This window comes from Typopeltis vanoorti, chromosome 23 (assembly GCF_054136105.1).
Source record: "Typopeltis vanoorti isolate ZY-2024b chromosome 23, IOZ_Tvanoo_1.0, whole genome shotgun sequence".
In the NCBI taxonomy this organism is placed as follows: Eukaryota; Metazoa; Arthropoda; class Arachnida; order Uropygi; family Thelyphonidae; genus Typopeltis; species Typopeltis vanoorti.
Window position 1 is genome coordinate 44,958,852 of NC_143571.1, and position 14,134 is coordinate 44,972,985.

The 14,134-nt window shown below is 35.6% G+C and overlaps 1 protein-coding gene across 5 annotated transcripts in view; it reads left to right on the forward strand.

The window, feature by feature from the left end:
• Positions 1 to 13,871, forward strand: part of LOC150093810 (uncharacterized) — a 364,154-nt gene extending 350,283 nt beyond the window's left edge. For all 5 annotated transcript variants that reach the window (XM_090413165.1, XM_090413166.1, XM_090413168.1 and 2 more), the window contains one exon: positions 5,106 to 13,871. In XM_090413165.1, coding sequence (XP_090269291.1) covers positions 5,106 to 12,969 — 7,864 coding nt within the window. In that variant the 3' untranslated portion in view covers positions 12,970 to 13,871. The remainder of the gene's footprint in view (positions 1 to 5,105) is intronic.
• The last annotated feature ends 263 nt before the right edge of the window (positions 13,872 to 14,134 follow it).

The window sequence follows — 14,134 nt, forward strand, 5'->3', positions numbered from 1 at the left end:
TTTACTACATATAGCAATATGCATACTCTTAGAGTTGATACTTGTTCATTTAGATCAATAATATTTATGCTATTACAATTGACTGTGAAACAAAACACAGAATGTGATTTGTCTGGAAGTACTTACAAATTTTCCCTCATAGTTACAATGAATTACACATCATATACTTCTTTCATTCACTACAGTCCTTACTTGATTCCTTTGTCTTTCTTTCTTCTGACTGTATGCCTGTTTCTTTGTGTTCTGTCACCGATACCCTTGTAGATGGATTCTAGTACTCCATGGCGACTTGTACAGACTTCCCGATGCGAGACGCTCTGGTGACAGACAGTAAAACTTCACATGGTGGTGGATCCAGGGAAGGAACTGGACTGAAAAAAAAAAAAAAAACGAAGACGTCTCTCTTTCCAATGACAGACAGTGGACCTCACATGACGGTGGACCCAGGGAAAAGAAGGCTGAATATCCTAAGACACTTTCCTTCCTGCTGCAAAAGCTTATATAGGTCCCAACATCACGTAGTACACACAGAAAATCATATGTTTGAGCAGGTAAAGCAATATACATATCTGGGCAGTCTTGTTGTTCATAATCTCGACAATACAGAATTAGTAAAATACGGACTTAACATAGGATGAAATAATATGAATAAATTATACAAAATATGGAAAAAGAACAGCATTTCAAAAAATTCTCAAACTAAAACTATAAAACACTTATTATACCTATGGCAACATATGGAGACTCAATCAGAAAGAGCGACAAAATCAGAGCATTCAAAATGTTTAAGAAAATTAAGACTTACTGCTCAGAACACAAAATACATGAACAAGTCAAACATGAATTAAACCATAGAGAAAACATCACAGATATAATTCTTAAACAATTAAGATGGTTTGGACACCTCCAGGGAATATCCTCTCAGAGATTACGAAACAGCCTTGAACAGAATCATTGGAGGAAGATGATCAAGAGGCAGACCAAAAAGAACTTGGTTACAGTCTTTGAAGGAAAGGTCACGATTATCGAGCTTCACAGAGATGACAGAAATGGCTGGAGATAGAGCCAGATAGCAAAGATTTTATTATATGGGACTTGACTCATCTTACGGGTGAGAAAGAAGAAGAAAATATGCAAAAATCAGCTAGAAAAATATATGCAATTGACAGCCATAATATGCTAAGCAGATAGGATTAACCACCATGTCAGAAAATTAATTAGGTTTCAAAGGAGCCAAGTTTTGGCTATGCCAGGCCATTGATTCTATCATGCAAGGGAAAATGGGTAAATGGGATATGAAATTTATTTTTATCCTGCTCAAAACTAAATGGTGATCACTTCTTGTTTCAAATCTTCTATATATTATTCTGTCCTAAATCAGCAGGAAAATATCACTTTTGCAACAACGACATGGTTATTTGTTATATTTATTTATTGTATCATCTCTCCATCTTAATGCTAATAATATTAGTAAATACCTCTTGGAATTCTGTTCTGGACACAGACTAATAATTACTATCTTTATGCTGGAAGACAGTAATTATTAGTCTGTATTCTGAATATAAATCCAAGAGGTGCTTACAATATTATTAGTAGTGTCATTTTCTCCAAATTTTTGAAATTCATATCTATGTTTGGTATTCATTTTCTACTTTGCTGTTTATATCTCCAAAATGGATTTGCATTTCTTATTTCATTATCTTTGTATCTAATTCTGAATATAATATCTTATAGTTATTACATTGCATTGCAAACTCTCACCTCTGTTTGTGTTAATGTATTTTTGTAACACTAATTATGTAGATGTAGTACTTCTCTAATTCTTCCACCAGTTCTGCTTCTTTTCTTGCAATACTTCTTGTTTTGGATAATACCTGTTCAAAATTGGACAGGTACTATCCAAATTCACCCTGGTTCCTAGAAAAAAACAGTAGAGTCCTTGTTTAACCAGGCAATGCCCCAGCCAGCATATGTTATCATGTATCACTTTCTTTTGGTTTAAGCTAGTATATAGAATACAGTTTGGTCAGCTAAATTCCAGAATTTCCAGCCCATCCTCATGTGTTTAGTATCTAGTGGATACCTATTAACAAGACATACTATGTGAAAAGGTGGGGGATTGGATATTGAATCAGACATCCTGATCTGTTCTCTATATTCCTTAAAAGGCTATGTAGAGGTCTACATTCGATACCTCCTTTCACTTTATCCATTACACACATTCTTTAACTACCTAAGAAATTTCATCTGTTAATATTCTACTTTCATCCTTATTTTTCTATATCCCAGTTTCTGAACCATATGTTGTTGTTATCACGATCTCATAAAATTTAATTGTGCTTCTTTTTTTATAACTTTTTGTCGTTTGTCTTATTTTACCATACATACATACTTTTCTTTGAAACAGTATAATTTATTATCTGTTGCCTACATCAATATCAGTCTCGAATGTTGTTATCGCATTTCAAGTACCAAAAATGTATTACTTTTTGTAGAGATTTGACTTTCAATTGCTACTTTCATTCATATTGGATATTTATAAGGTGCAGAAATTACAGCCCTATCAATTTGTTTTCATTTTCGCTTATTCATTAATATTTAGGAATACTGCTGTATTGTCCTATAAGCTCTATAAACTGGAAGCTCTTCCAATAACTGAAACTGCCGCCAACTCTCTGCTTCGGTAATTTACATCAACTTTTCTCCTCTGGCTTGGGATCGCCGAAATGACTGGAAGCTGTCTGGCGACTCGAAGCTTCCTCTCTGGTGCTATGTTGGAGTGTAAGGTTTTCTATACTGGCTTTGAAGTGGGCTGAGTTTTTTATGTGTGATGGCCTGTGGAGATTACTAACAGACTAAAACCATATAACTCTAGAATCCCCCCCCCCCCCCCGGTATATATATGGGCTCCCAAAAATACATAAAGAAAATGTGCCATTACGTCTCATAGTGGATGCATTGATTCCCCCACTTACAAACTAACTAAATATTTAGCCAAAATGCTCTCACACTATACTGGCAACACGCCATCACACATAAAAAAAAACTCAGCCCACTTCAAAGCCAGAATAGAAAACCTTACTCTCCAACATAATGACATAATTGTCAGTTTTGATGTCTCCTCCTTATTCACAAATGTCCCCCTCAAAGAAACCTTAGAGCTAATCCAAGCTATATTTCCTTCCGATATCTCAGCCCTATTTCAGTTCACAATGAACTCAGGCTATTTCGTTTGGCAGGAAAAATTCTACAAACAAATAGAGGGGACAGCCATGGGTTCACCACTTTCCCCACCCTTGGCCAACTTCTTTATGAAGACTTTTGAAGAGAAACCTTAAACTCTGCTCCACAAAAAACTTACCATATGGCTTTGCTGCGTTGATGATGTGTTCGCTATTTGGCCACATGGCCCAGATACGCTCCTCTCCTTCCTAACACACTTAAACAACCAACACCCTAGAATCAAGTTCACCCTGGAAAAAGAGGAAAACAATAGCCTCCCCTTCCTAGACACACTAGCCACCTGCCAACCTGATGGTACCTTGGTTTTCTCAGTTTTTAGAAAACCCACCCATACAGGCAGATACATTCACCAACAATCCCACCACCACCACCCCTCACAACGATATGGAGTTATTAAGACACTATTCAACAGGGCTAAACTAATCTGTTCAAATGACCAAGCCCTAACCACTGAACTAAATCACATCCTTAACACTTTCTCAGCCAATGGCAACCCCCCCCCCCCAAAAAAAAAAAAAATCCAAAAAATACTAAAATCAGATATCCACAACCCACCTTCCCCCCCCTTCACAAAAAAGATTACTCTAAATCCATCACCATTCCCTACATCTGAGGCACCTCTGAAAAAATCAACAAAATTCTAAAAAAACATGACTTGACCACTTGTTACAGACCATATATAAAATTGGCATCCCTTATCTACTCCACTAAAGACCAACCACTTCCCCTAGACCTACCTAGTGTATACCCAGGTCCCTTACAGCTGTAAATTGTCCTACTTTGGCCAAACAGGCAGGACAGCAAATATCAGAATCTCAGAACACAAGGACTACGTCCGATCTCACCAGTACAGCCACTCTGGGCTTGCAGACCATGCTCTGAATACTCGCCACAGAATAATGTGGAAGAAAGCCACAGCAAGTTCAAATATGAAAGACTATTCATGGAATTAGCCTCAGCCCTTAGGAACATGCCAAACCTCAACAAATTTGAAAGCATGAGACTGCCCCAAATTTGGGAAACATACATCAGAAGAACTTCAGCCCAAAGGCCAAGAATACCTAATATAGCCCATCTGGGGGCACCATCAGGACTTTAGGAAAACGGTAGCTTCCTTGCTTCGTTTCTCATTCGCTGTTATGTAGTACTTGCGTGAACGTGTTAAGTTCCCATGAAGATGGCAACGTGACGTTGCCGAAATATCGGAAAGTATATATTAAAGTTGGTTTAATTTATATTTCTAGTGTACACTGTCAATTCCTTAAGTATTAATGATCATGTTTAACCAACGTATAAGCCTTTCTACAAGAAAAATATCTAGTACAAAATATACAGAGACAAACAAGTTGTTTTTACAACATTCTCATGGGACTTGACCTCTAAAAAATCGATGCAAATGTGCTTTTGAATATTTAAGCTACAATCGAGTTTTTACAAATTCACAAAGAAGATATCTAGCACTGTTTGCAGTTATCAACATGTCATTTTATTATATTGTCTCATCAGCTCTCCTAAATCATTGCAAAGTGTTTAATTTATCTTTCCTTCTTGTGCAGCATATATATTTCCACTATTGACAAGAATCATCTTTCAAATTTCAATCTTACAGTTGCTATTTTTTTATTAATAAAATTATAACATAAATTTTGATCTTTCACATTTGAAATATATTTAAAATTTTATTTTGCACATAATGATATGGATTATTTTTAAGTTATTCACTTAAGTTTTATCATAAATATAGTTTTATAAACATCACAGTTTTGCAGTATTTGGCTAAAATGAAAAGAGCTTGGAAGCTTCTTTTTTAGATTTGCTTTAAGAAATGTGAATACTAATGTCATTTTTTTTTCCCTTTTAAGAGGTCACATTGAGATGGGAACTGGAGAAAAATTTATCCCTGGAGGAGGATTTAAGGAAATTGATGAAGACGATCTGTCTGCACCTGAGAATACATCTGACGATGACGACGACGATGATGATGATGATGATGCCATTGATGAAAATGATTATTGTGATGATGAAAATGACGGTGGTGATGATGATAATAATGGTAATTATGTTGATATTTGTGACAGCGATAATGATATTGCATCACATAAAGAAAATCCAGAACAAGAAGTACATGACAGTGAACCACAATTAGAAGTTTTAGAAACTGGAAATACTGAAGAAATTGAGAAAAGTGATGAAAATTCAGAACCTGATCCTTTAGAAAATAATACACAACTAGATGAAAAAGAAAAAGAGCCAGATGATACAGATAAAACAGAAGCAGAACAAGAAATATTACAGCTTGAAGAACCTGAAAAGGAGGTAGTACCAGAAACTGATAAATGTGATGCAGAAATTTTAGGAACTGAAGAATTGAAACAAGATGTGTCAGATGTTGAGAATGAAAACAGGGATGAGCACTTAGAAGTAGAAATTGCTGATAAAGAAAATTCTTTTCAAGAATTAGCTGAAGTACAGACTGAAGATGAGGAAGAAGAAGAAGATGATGATGATGATGATGATGATGATGATGCAGCTGCTGTATGTGGTGAGCATGCTCTAGAAATTTCTACTGATGATATACAAGAAGAAAATCTAGATGAATCATTAAGACAGTCATCACCTGTACTATCAGCAGATGAAGAGCATAGCCATACAGGTCATTCTGAGGAATCAGTGTTTGCAGCAACAGTTTTTTTTAGCAGCACCGACACAGATCTACCTCCACTTCCTTCAGATATACCTTTACCTCCAGAACCACCGCCACCACGTCCAGCTTCACTTTACTCGCAATCATGGCCTTCAGAACAGCTATCAAAAGAAAGAGCTTCTTTGATTTCATCACCACCACCTCCTCTTTTATCAGAACAACATGAGCCATTATCAATGTTGAAATCACTGGATCTTATGGATGTTCCAGATGGGCTTTTGCCAAGATCAAAAGTACTTCTTGGTAAAGCACTTGCTAAGAAAAGATTAATGGCATTTTCACAGACCAATTCACAGGGTGTTGGTAGCCGCCTTGGTTTTGGAATCGGAAGCAAATCTGGAGGATTATCATTTAGCTTTTCTAAGAAATCAAACTTGAAATTAAAATCACAGGTTGAGTCTGTATTCAAAGATGAAGATGAACAACCCCGCGAAGAAGAAGAAGAAGCTCCTGAAGATCCAAAAGAAGTTGAAGAGGAAAAGCTCCCTGAAGAACCAGAACTCCCTGAGAAGGACTTATCTATAGAAACAGAAGAAGATAAAGATAGATATCCTGTACATCCACCAGATAATTGTTCTGTAAAACCAAAATTTGATTTCGTTGTATTTGTAAAATCAGAAACTATGCAAGGAACTGGTGATTCAGATTCAAAACAAAAAATGACAGATACTACAAATGAAGATTCCAAAGATACTAAAATTACAATTCCTAAAGATATTTGTGATGAAAATAAAAGTAGTCATTCATCTAGATCTAGTTCAAGGCATAAAGATCAAAGCAATAAGAGATCAGAAGACAGAAAAGAAAGCAAAGAAGAACGAAGATCTCGGCGTAAACAAAGATCAGACCATTCTGAGCACAAATCATCTGAAAGAGGAAAAGAAAAGAGTCACAGGCGACACCGTGGGAAAAGTCCAGATAATAAACATAGGAGGTCCAGTGATAAAGCAAATAATAAGCATGACAGAGAAGAAAAATTCTTTGATGAAAATTCAGAAGCCAAACAAAAAAATGACCATGTGGGTAATAGTCCAAAACTTTTCAAAAATGAAGATGAAGATAAACTTAATGATCTTAAAGAGATAAAATACATCCAAGATTTAGAATTGTCACCATCTGGCAAAGAAAAGTATAAACCAGAATGTCCAATAGATGATAGCTTGGATGGTGATGATTCATATTCAAAACTTCGTGTGGATGATAAGATAAATAATAAAGCAACAGCAGCTGAGCTATCTGATCAGGAAGTATCTGGTGATGAAAGTACTTCTTTTCATGAAAATTTACTGAAAAGTAATCATGATGAAATTTCTTCAAATAGTTCTATGGTTAATAAGGATGATGATGATGTTACAAAAATTGAGAGCAAGTATGATATAAATGAAAATCTTAGGGATGAAACCATTGAAGAAAGTTTAGAGAGTGATCAACATATGGATATACACAGTGAAAGTGTTTCAAAAGACACCAAAGAAGGCCCTGAAAATGAAGAAATAGCCTGTGACATGCAAAATAAAAATAATAATAGATCAAAATCAAATATGGAGACTAAAAGTAAGTTGTTATCCTCTGTATCTCTTGACAAATATTCGTCACATAAAGAGAAACCGAAAAATCGGAAATACGAGTCTGACAGTGATTATGAAGACAGTTCGCTGCATGTTCAGAAAAATATTGCTGAACTATCTGATACTCATAGGCATGCAAAAAGTGGAAAAGTACAGAAATTCGTTGTGCCAGAATTAGAAAAATATAGAGATAAGAAAAATGAAAGTGAAAAATCAGCAAAACACAGAGAAAGTGGTATGTCATCTGGTTCTAATTCTGAAATTGATATCAAGAAAGAAAAAGTAATGTATAAAGAACGTCGGAAATTCAGCCGCTTTTCAGATAGGGAACCTAGAGATAAAGATGTCACTAGAGGAAAGAAACAGAAAGATCTAGAAGAGAGTGAAAGTGCAGAAGAGGAAGAAGGGAAGGAGGAAGAGCATAAAAAATTAGAAATGCATAGAAAAAGTTGGAAATTAAAGGATGACAAGAAAGATAAAAATGCCACTAAAGAACTTTTAAAGAAAGGGAAAAGATATCATGAGGAGAAAGCTGAAAGGAAAATAATAAATGCAAAAACTAAAGATGATAAACTTCAAGCTAAAAACTTGATAAAAGTATCAAAGAAGGCTCAGACTGATAAACATCTAAAAAGTAGGAGCAGGAGCATTAGTCAGAGTGTGAGTCCAAAAGGAAAACAAAGAAAAACAAAAGCAGAGATCACAATTTCTAAGAATAAACAACGCAGACGGAGAAGCAGCAGTGGAAGCACAAGCACCAGTAGTAGTACTAGTACCAGTAATGATGGGGAGGACAGTACTGGCACTACTCACACCAGTAGTAGTTCAGATTCTTATGAAGGAGAAGAGTTGAAAAAAGATGCCAAATATTCAAAACAACAAAAACAATCATTAAAGGTGGTGGATAAAGGAAGAAAAAGGAAATCATTTTCAGGTAGAAGTTCAAGTAGCAGCAGTGCAAGTAGAGATAGCAGTACTAGCAGTGAAAGTAATAGCAGCACTAGCATTACAACTAGCAATACTAGTGGTACAAGTAGTAGTAGTGGTGATGGATTCTCTAGAGATAAAAAGCGACGTGGTCGGCATAAGCGTTCTGAAAAATACCAAAAGAAACCTGGCTCTACTGTGCGTAGGCAATTAGAAAGTACTGTGGTTGCACCTAAATACATTAGATCTATTACTAGTGATGATCATTACAGACAGAAATCAAAAATAAATGACTGGGATGTAAGATCTACTCGGTTTGATGATACAAAGCAGAGAGAAAAATTGAGTATGGATATGAAGTACCATCAGGAGAGGATGAAAAGAGACAGTGAAGACAGAGAGGTTAAATATAACTCTAGAGATCATAGGCTGTCATCAGTTCTTGAGAAAAGAAGTAATTCATCTGTAAAGCAAGAAAAATACCGGAGTAGCAGTTACAAAGAAAGCTATTCTAGCAGTGCAAAAGATAAAAGTTGGCATTCTTCAGAAAGCCATGAGAGAAGGAGTAGCCAAAGTAGAAGCAAAGAAAATGAAGATGTAAATAAGGAAAAGAGAAAATTGGAAAAACTTGAATCAGACTCTAGAAAACATAAAAAAAAAGAAAGTAAAAAATATATTATTGTGTTAAGTAAAGAAGATAAAACAGAGGTAAAATGGCCTGTTAATGTTTTGCACTATACTGCAACCAAGCCATCCCTCTCATTCAGTTGTAATCTTAAGTTTGCCAAGCCATTACCAAGTAAAATAAGGTCATCTTCACGCAAGAAGAGTCGTTCATCTGGTGGTTCTCCAGATTTTAAAAAAATGAGTGGTTTACAAGCACTACAGTCATCTTACAGCACAGTAGAGAGTCCTCATGGAACTCTCCGTACAGAATCTCCTGTTGAAAAGCCAACAGATGCAAAATCACTTAAACAGAAAAGTATAACTAAAGAAAAGGAAAAAATTCCACTCCATCAACCTGTTGAAGTTATACCTGTAGACCCAAAGCCACCATCTTCTAAAGGATCTGTGCAGCCTGGCACTTTCCCTCCAAAAGTAAAATCAAAGTGGGATAGTGACTCTGAAGGTGTTTCAGATGTTGACTGGAGTCCTTCTGGTAATGTTCGCACAAACAAAACAGAAACAGTTAATAAAGAGTTAACAGCCCCTTCGCAAACTGAACCTTCTGAGCCATTGAATGAGACAGAAATTGTCGAATTAGCAACAACTGCAGGACCTGAAAATAATGAAGAAATGGAAATCGTTAAAGAGACTGAAGGTGAGTCTGACTCTGAGAAAAAAGAGTTAGTACCATCTGAATCACTAGATGATTCTCTTGATGATAAGAAAAATCTTGTCTCAGAATATGACAAATTTATGGAGCAACTTAATCTTACAGCCACTGAAGATGTATCTGAATGCCAGCAGTTAACTACACATGATGAACCAAAGTTACCTGAAACAGATATCAAGAAGGATAGTGTTCCAAATTTGCTTGCTCCTCAAGAACCAGAACTTGATATTCATTCTAAAGAGCATATTCAAATACTAAGTGATAGTAATAGTGCTGAAATAGTTCAAGAAGAGGTAAGGCCATGTTCGAATGATGTCACTCCTGAAATGCAAATTATAGAGGATAGTAAGCAAGAGAGTGTCATTGGAACTTTGCAGAAAGAACCAGGTTCTCCTGCAATAAAACAGAAAAATGATGATGATATTCAAAATTATAGATCAGCTAAGAAACGAAAGCAGTCAGAAACTGATAGTGATGAAAGTCACTTTAAGAAAAAAGGAACTGATTTGTCAAAAAAAAATAAAATATCAAAAACTGATTGTAAAAACAAAGAGGGATCTACAGAAGTCCTAAAGAAAAAGGCAATAGAATCAAAAAAGGAAGCTGTTATAAAAGGTGGTAAATCTGCAAAACGAAATAGGTTAGATGATGCTACCAATATTTCTTCAGATTCATCAGTGTCATCTTGTGATCAGTCAAAAGGAAAACATTCAAAACGAAGAAAAAGTCATAAGAAAAATAAAAAACATGGAAAGAATGATAAGGAGGATAAAATTAGTTCTACAAAACATAAAAAAAAGAAAAAGAAAACTGTTTATTCAGAATCTGAAGTAAGTAGCTCAGAAGATGAAGGAGGAGGAAATACCTCTGTTAAGTCATTTATATCCCAGGAACATAAAAAGCCAGTGAAAACTAAGCCTGAATCACTGGGCCAAGATATAAAAAAGGGATGTAATAAAGTTGAAAAGTCTCAAGAATCAAATATGGACTGTACTGTTTCTTCTTCATTGTCAAAAGAACAGGAGCCATTTCACACTACCACTGTTTCAGGCTCAGTTGGTGAAGATACATTTATTGAATTTAAATCCTTTAAAGAAGCAAAAATGCCATTAACAGTAAAACATAAAGGTGATGAAGACAAGCCTGATGCTAGTCAAAGTAGTTCTGAAATTTTTCAAGAACATGCTAAATCAGTCAATACCAGTATGTCATCAACAAATGAATCTCTTCTTTATTATAGTGGAAATGAGCAAAATTTACTTGAAGATCAACACTCTTTGAAAAAGCATTCACAAAAAAAAGTAGAGGTAACCTTAGCAGATTCTGGAAATATTTCTCCAAAATGTACACCTGCAGAATCTGAAGGAAAAGCAGCAAATATTGTAGAAGCTACTGAATCACAAACGATAAACGACTCTGATGTGGTTGTGGATCATTCACAAGAGCCTTCATCTGTCACCAATGAGTATCATAATTTTTCTTTGAATTCAGGTTTAGATTGCATAAGTAGCACTATTAGAAATTCTGATGAATGCATAACTAACACAATTTCCTCCAGCTCAGCAGATACAGATGAACAAAGTTTGTTTGATTCTTCAAAAGTTCTGACTGAGGTGGGCAATGAAAATTCTAGTCACGAAGTTGTAAAATCTTCAGGTAGTGAAAATGCCAATATTGATAGTCAAAAGTCAACAAAAGCACTGTTGGAACCTGGCAAAAGAAAACAGAATTCAAATGGAACGTTACCTTCTGGAATCACATTGAAAAATCCACCTGAAGGATACTTTGGCCCTAAACTTCCCCCAGAATTAGAAAATACACCAGTTCTTCCAGTCATTGGAAAAACTCCTATAGTAAAAAATTTACCAGTAAAGGAGGGCACCGATATTCAGTCAGATGAGATACACTCAGATGTATTATTAAGTGAGGAAAAATCATCAGTTTGTGAAGAAACTTTAACACCATTATATCAGGAAGAAGAAAAAGTGTGTGATCTCAAACCAGCTGTTTGTAGCGAAGAAAATATTGAGCCTGTTAAAGAAGAATCAGTATTAATGGTTGAAAAGAAAGATGATTTTCTTGAAGATGGTATTGTAAGTAGTTCAGAAAATGTTTCAGATTCTTCTTGTTCACAGTTTTCTACAGTAACATCTTCTCAAGAAGAGAATGACGTAACATCTCAGGACTTACAAATATCACCAGTTAGTAACACTGAACAGTTGTGTAAAAAATTACTACCTCCACCACCACCACCACCAAGTGTTCTCTCCTTAGATTTGCAAACAATTCCAATTCCTAACTGCTCACTATTGTATAATTCTTCGGTTCCTATGGCTCTACAGCCCAGTTCAACAGAATGTTCTTCACCCAGAGAAATAACAGAGGACAACATGCAGTCATCATCCCCTGCTGAAGAAAGTGGAGAGGAGGATATGGATATTGATATGGAATTAGAAGATTCCCCTCCGCCTCCACCACCACCTCGTCCCCCTTCCTCACTTGCTGCAGATGAGTCACCTACAGAAACAAAACCGATTAATCTTCCCCTGCCACCTCCAAGAGCTGGTATTCTAATCCAGTCAAGTAGAGAATCAGGTGATGCACAGCCAAAGAAATCAGTGATGTTCTTTGATGGTATTCCTCCTGGAAAAGAACCACTTCGGGATGAATCTCCTCCTCCACCTCCACCCCCACCTCCAAAAGATAGGAAATATAAGGTGAAAGTAAAGCAGATACCTAGAGTAAATATTCCAGTAGCAGGAGATGAATCACCTCCTCCTCCCCCACCACCACCTCGTTCACCCCCACCACCTCCACCCCCACCTAAAAAGCATCTTCCAACGCCTGTATCTGTTCCTTTAACTCAAGAGCAAGCTATTGAACATTACCAACATTTGCATCAGGCAGCTCAATTACATGTCCCTTCACTGCCGCCACATTATGCAGCAATTTCTCATCCACATACAATTCATCCTCCCCCACCTCCTCCTCCTCCTGCTCTTCCAGGTTATTCAGTGCCTTATGCATATCATACAGGTTACCCCATGTATACTACAGCTGCACTTCCAACAGGCTTTGTTTATGCTACTGCTCCTCCAATGTATGTAAATACACCATCTTACCAATATCCATCACAACACCCTCCTCCCCCTCCTCCTCCCCCACCTCCACCCCCACCACCACCTAAATGAAATCAGTAGCTCTAACATAATAAATCATGGACATTCCGTTTAAAAAACAAATGGTTTCCTAGAAACTTCTGATGTGTACTTACAGTTGCTCTGTCTTGTGCAGAAGACAGTGGATCAAGTTTTGATTATTTTTTGTTTTTTCTTGTTATTTGAGAAATATGTAAATAGCGTGTTATTGAGTGTGGCATCTGCAATTTTAACATTCTGATTGAGTGATTAAAATTTTCGAAAAGGATAACTATAGTTAAATATGTTAATTGTACAAAATGCCCCAGATTATCAGTTGAATCGTAATCTCTGGTTAGGATGACATAAAATAATGTTTTGTTTTGTTTTTTATATATGAGCAATGACAATAATAGCACTTATCTCAGAATGACATTTTCACTACTTTTAACATGCATATATATATATATATATATATATATATAAGGCTTTCAAAAAGAGCACATTTTAGTTTCTGAGATGTCTACTATCATGCTTATGTGGTTTGTTAATTAAGTTATAAACATCATACATATACTGTTTTGGTGCATATGCAGTAGGAAGAAGAGAATTTAAATACATACTGCTGTAGTAACAAGTAATTCTCAACTGGTGCTTCAGGTTTGCTATAGAATTAATTGCTGACAGCAAATCATATTTAAGATCACACAAATGTAATTAAACAAAATAGAAAGCTACCATTCTCTTAAAAAAAAAAAAAAAAGCTACTGTCAACATTACTTATTTTGATAGTACTGTTTATAGTAGCTCTCCTGTTGTTAATATATTTACAAAGAACTTTGTGCATATGTGACTGTGTAATATTGTCTGTTCATAAACCATTTTCATCATATTTGTAACTCATCTTAGCTGTAATCATTCACATGCTTAACAATAAAAGTGATTATTTCTCTTTATATAGTTTTTATAGTAATATTCTTTGGGCACTTTATAATGGGTGTTCACTGAAAAAATTAAATTGCCAAGGCTAGTGAATTAGCTTTTAAACAATCATTTTTTTTAATATTTTTTTTTAGAACATAAAATGGAGAATAGTAATATATTAGTGATAAAACTTCTATCATGGAAATTCTACTTAGATTCTGGAAGGTTAAGCCAGGATAATGCAGTGACCCAAGGTGCAAAATGACAAACACAATCCAGAAAATGTGAAATTATA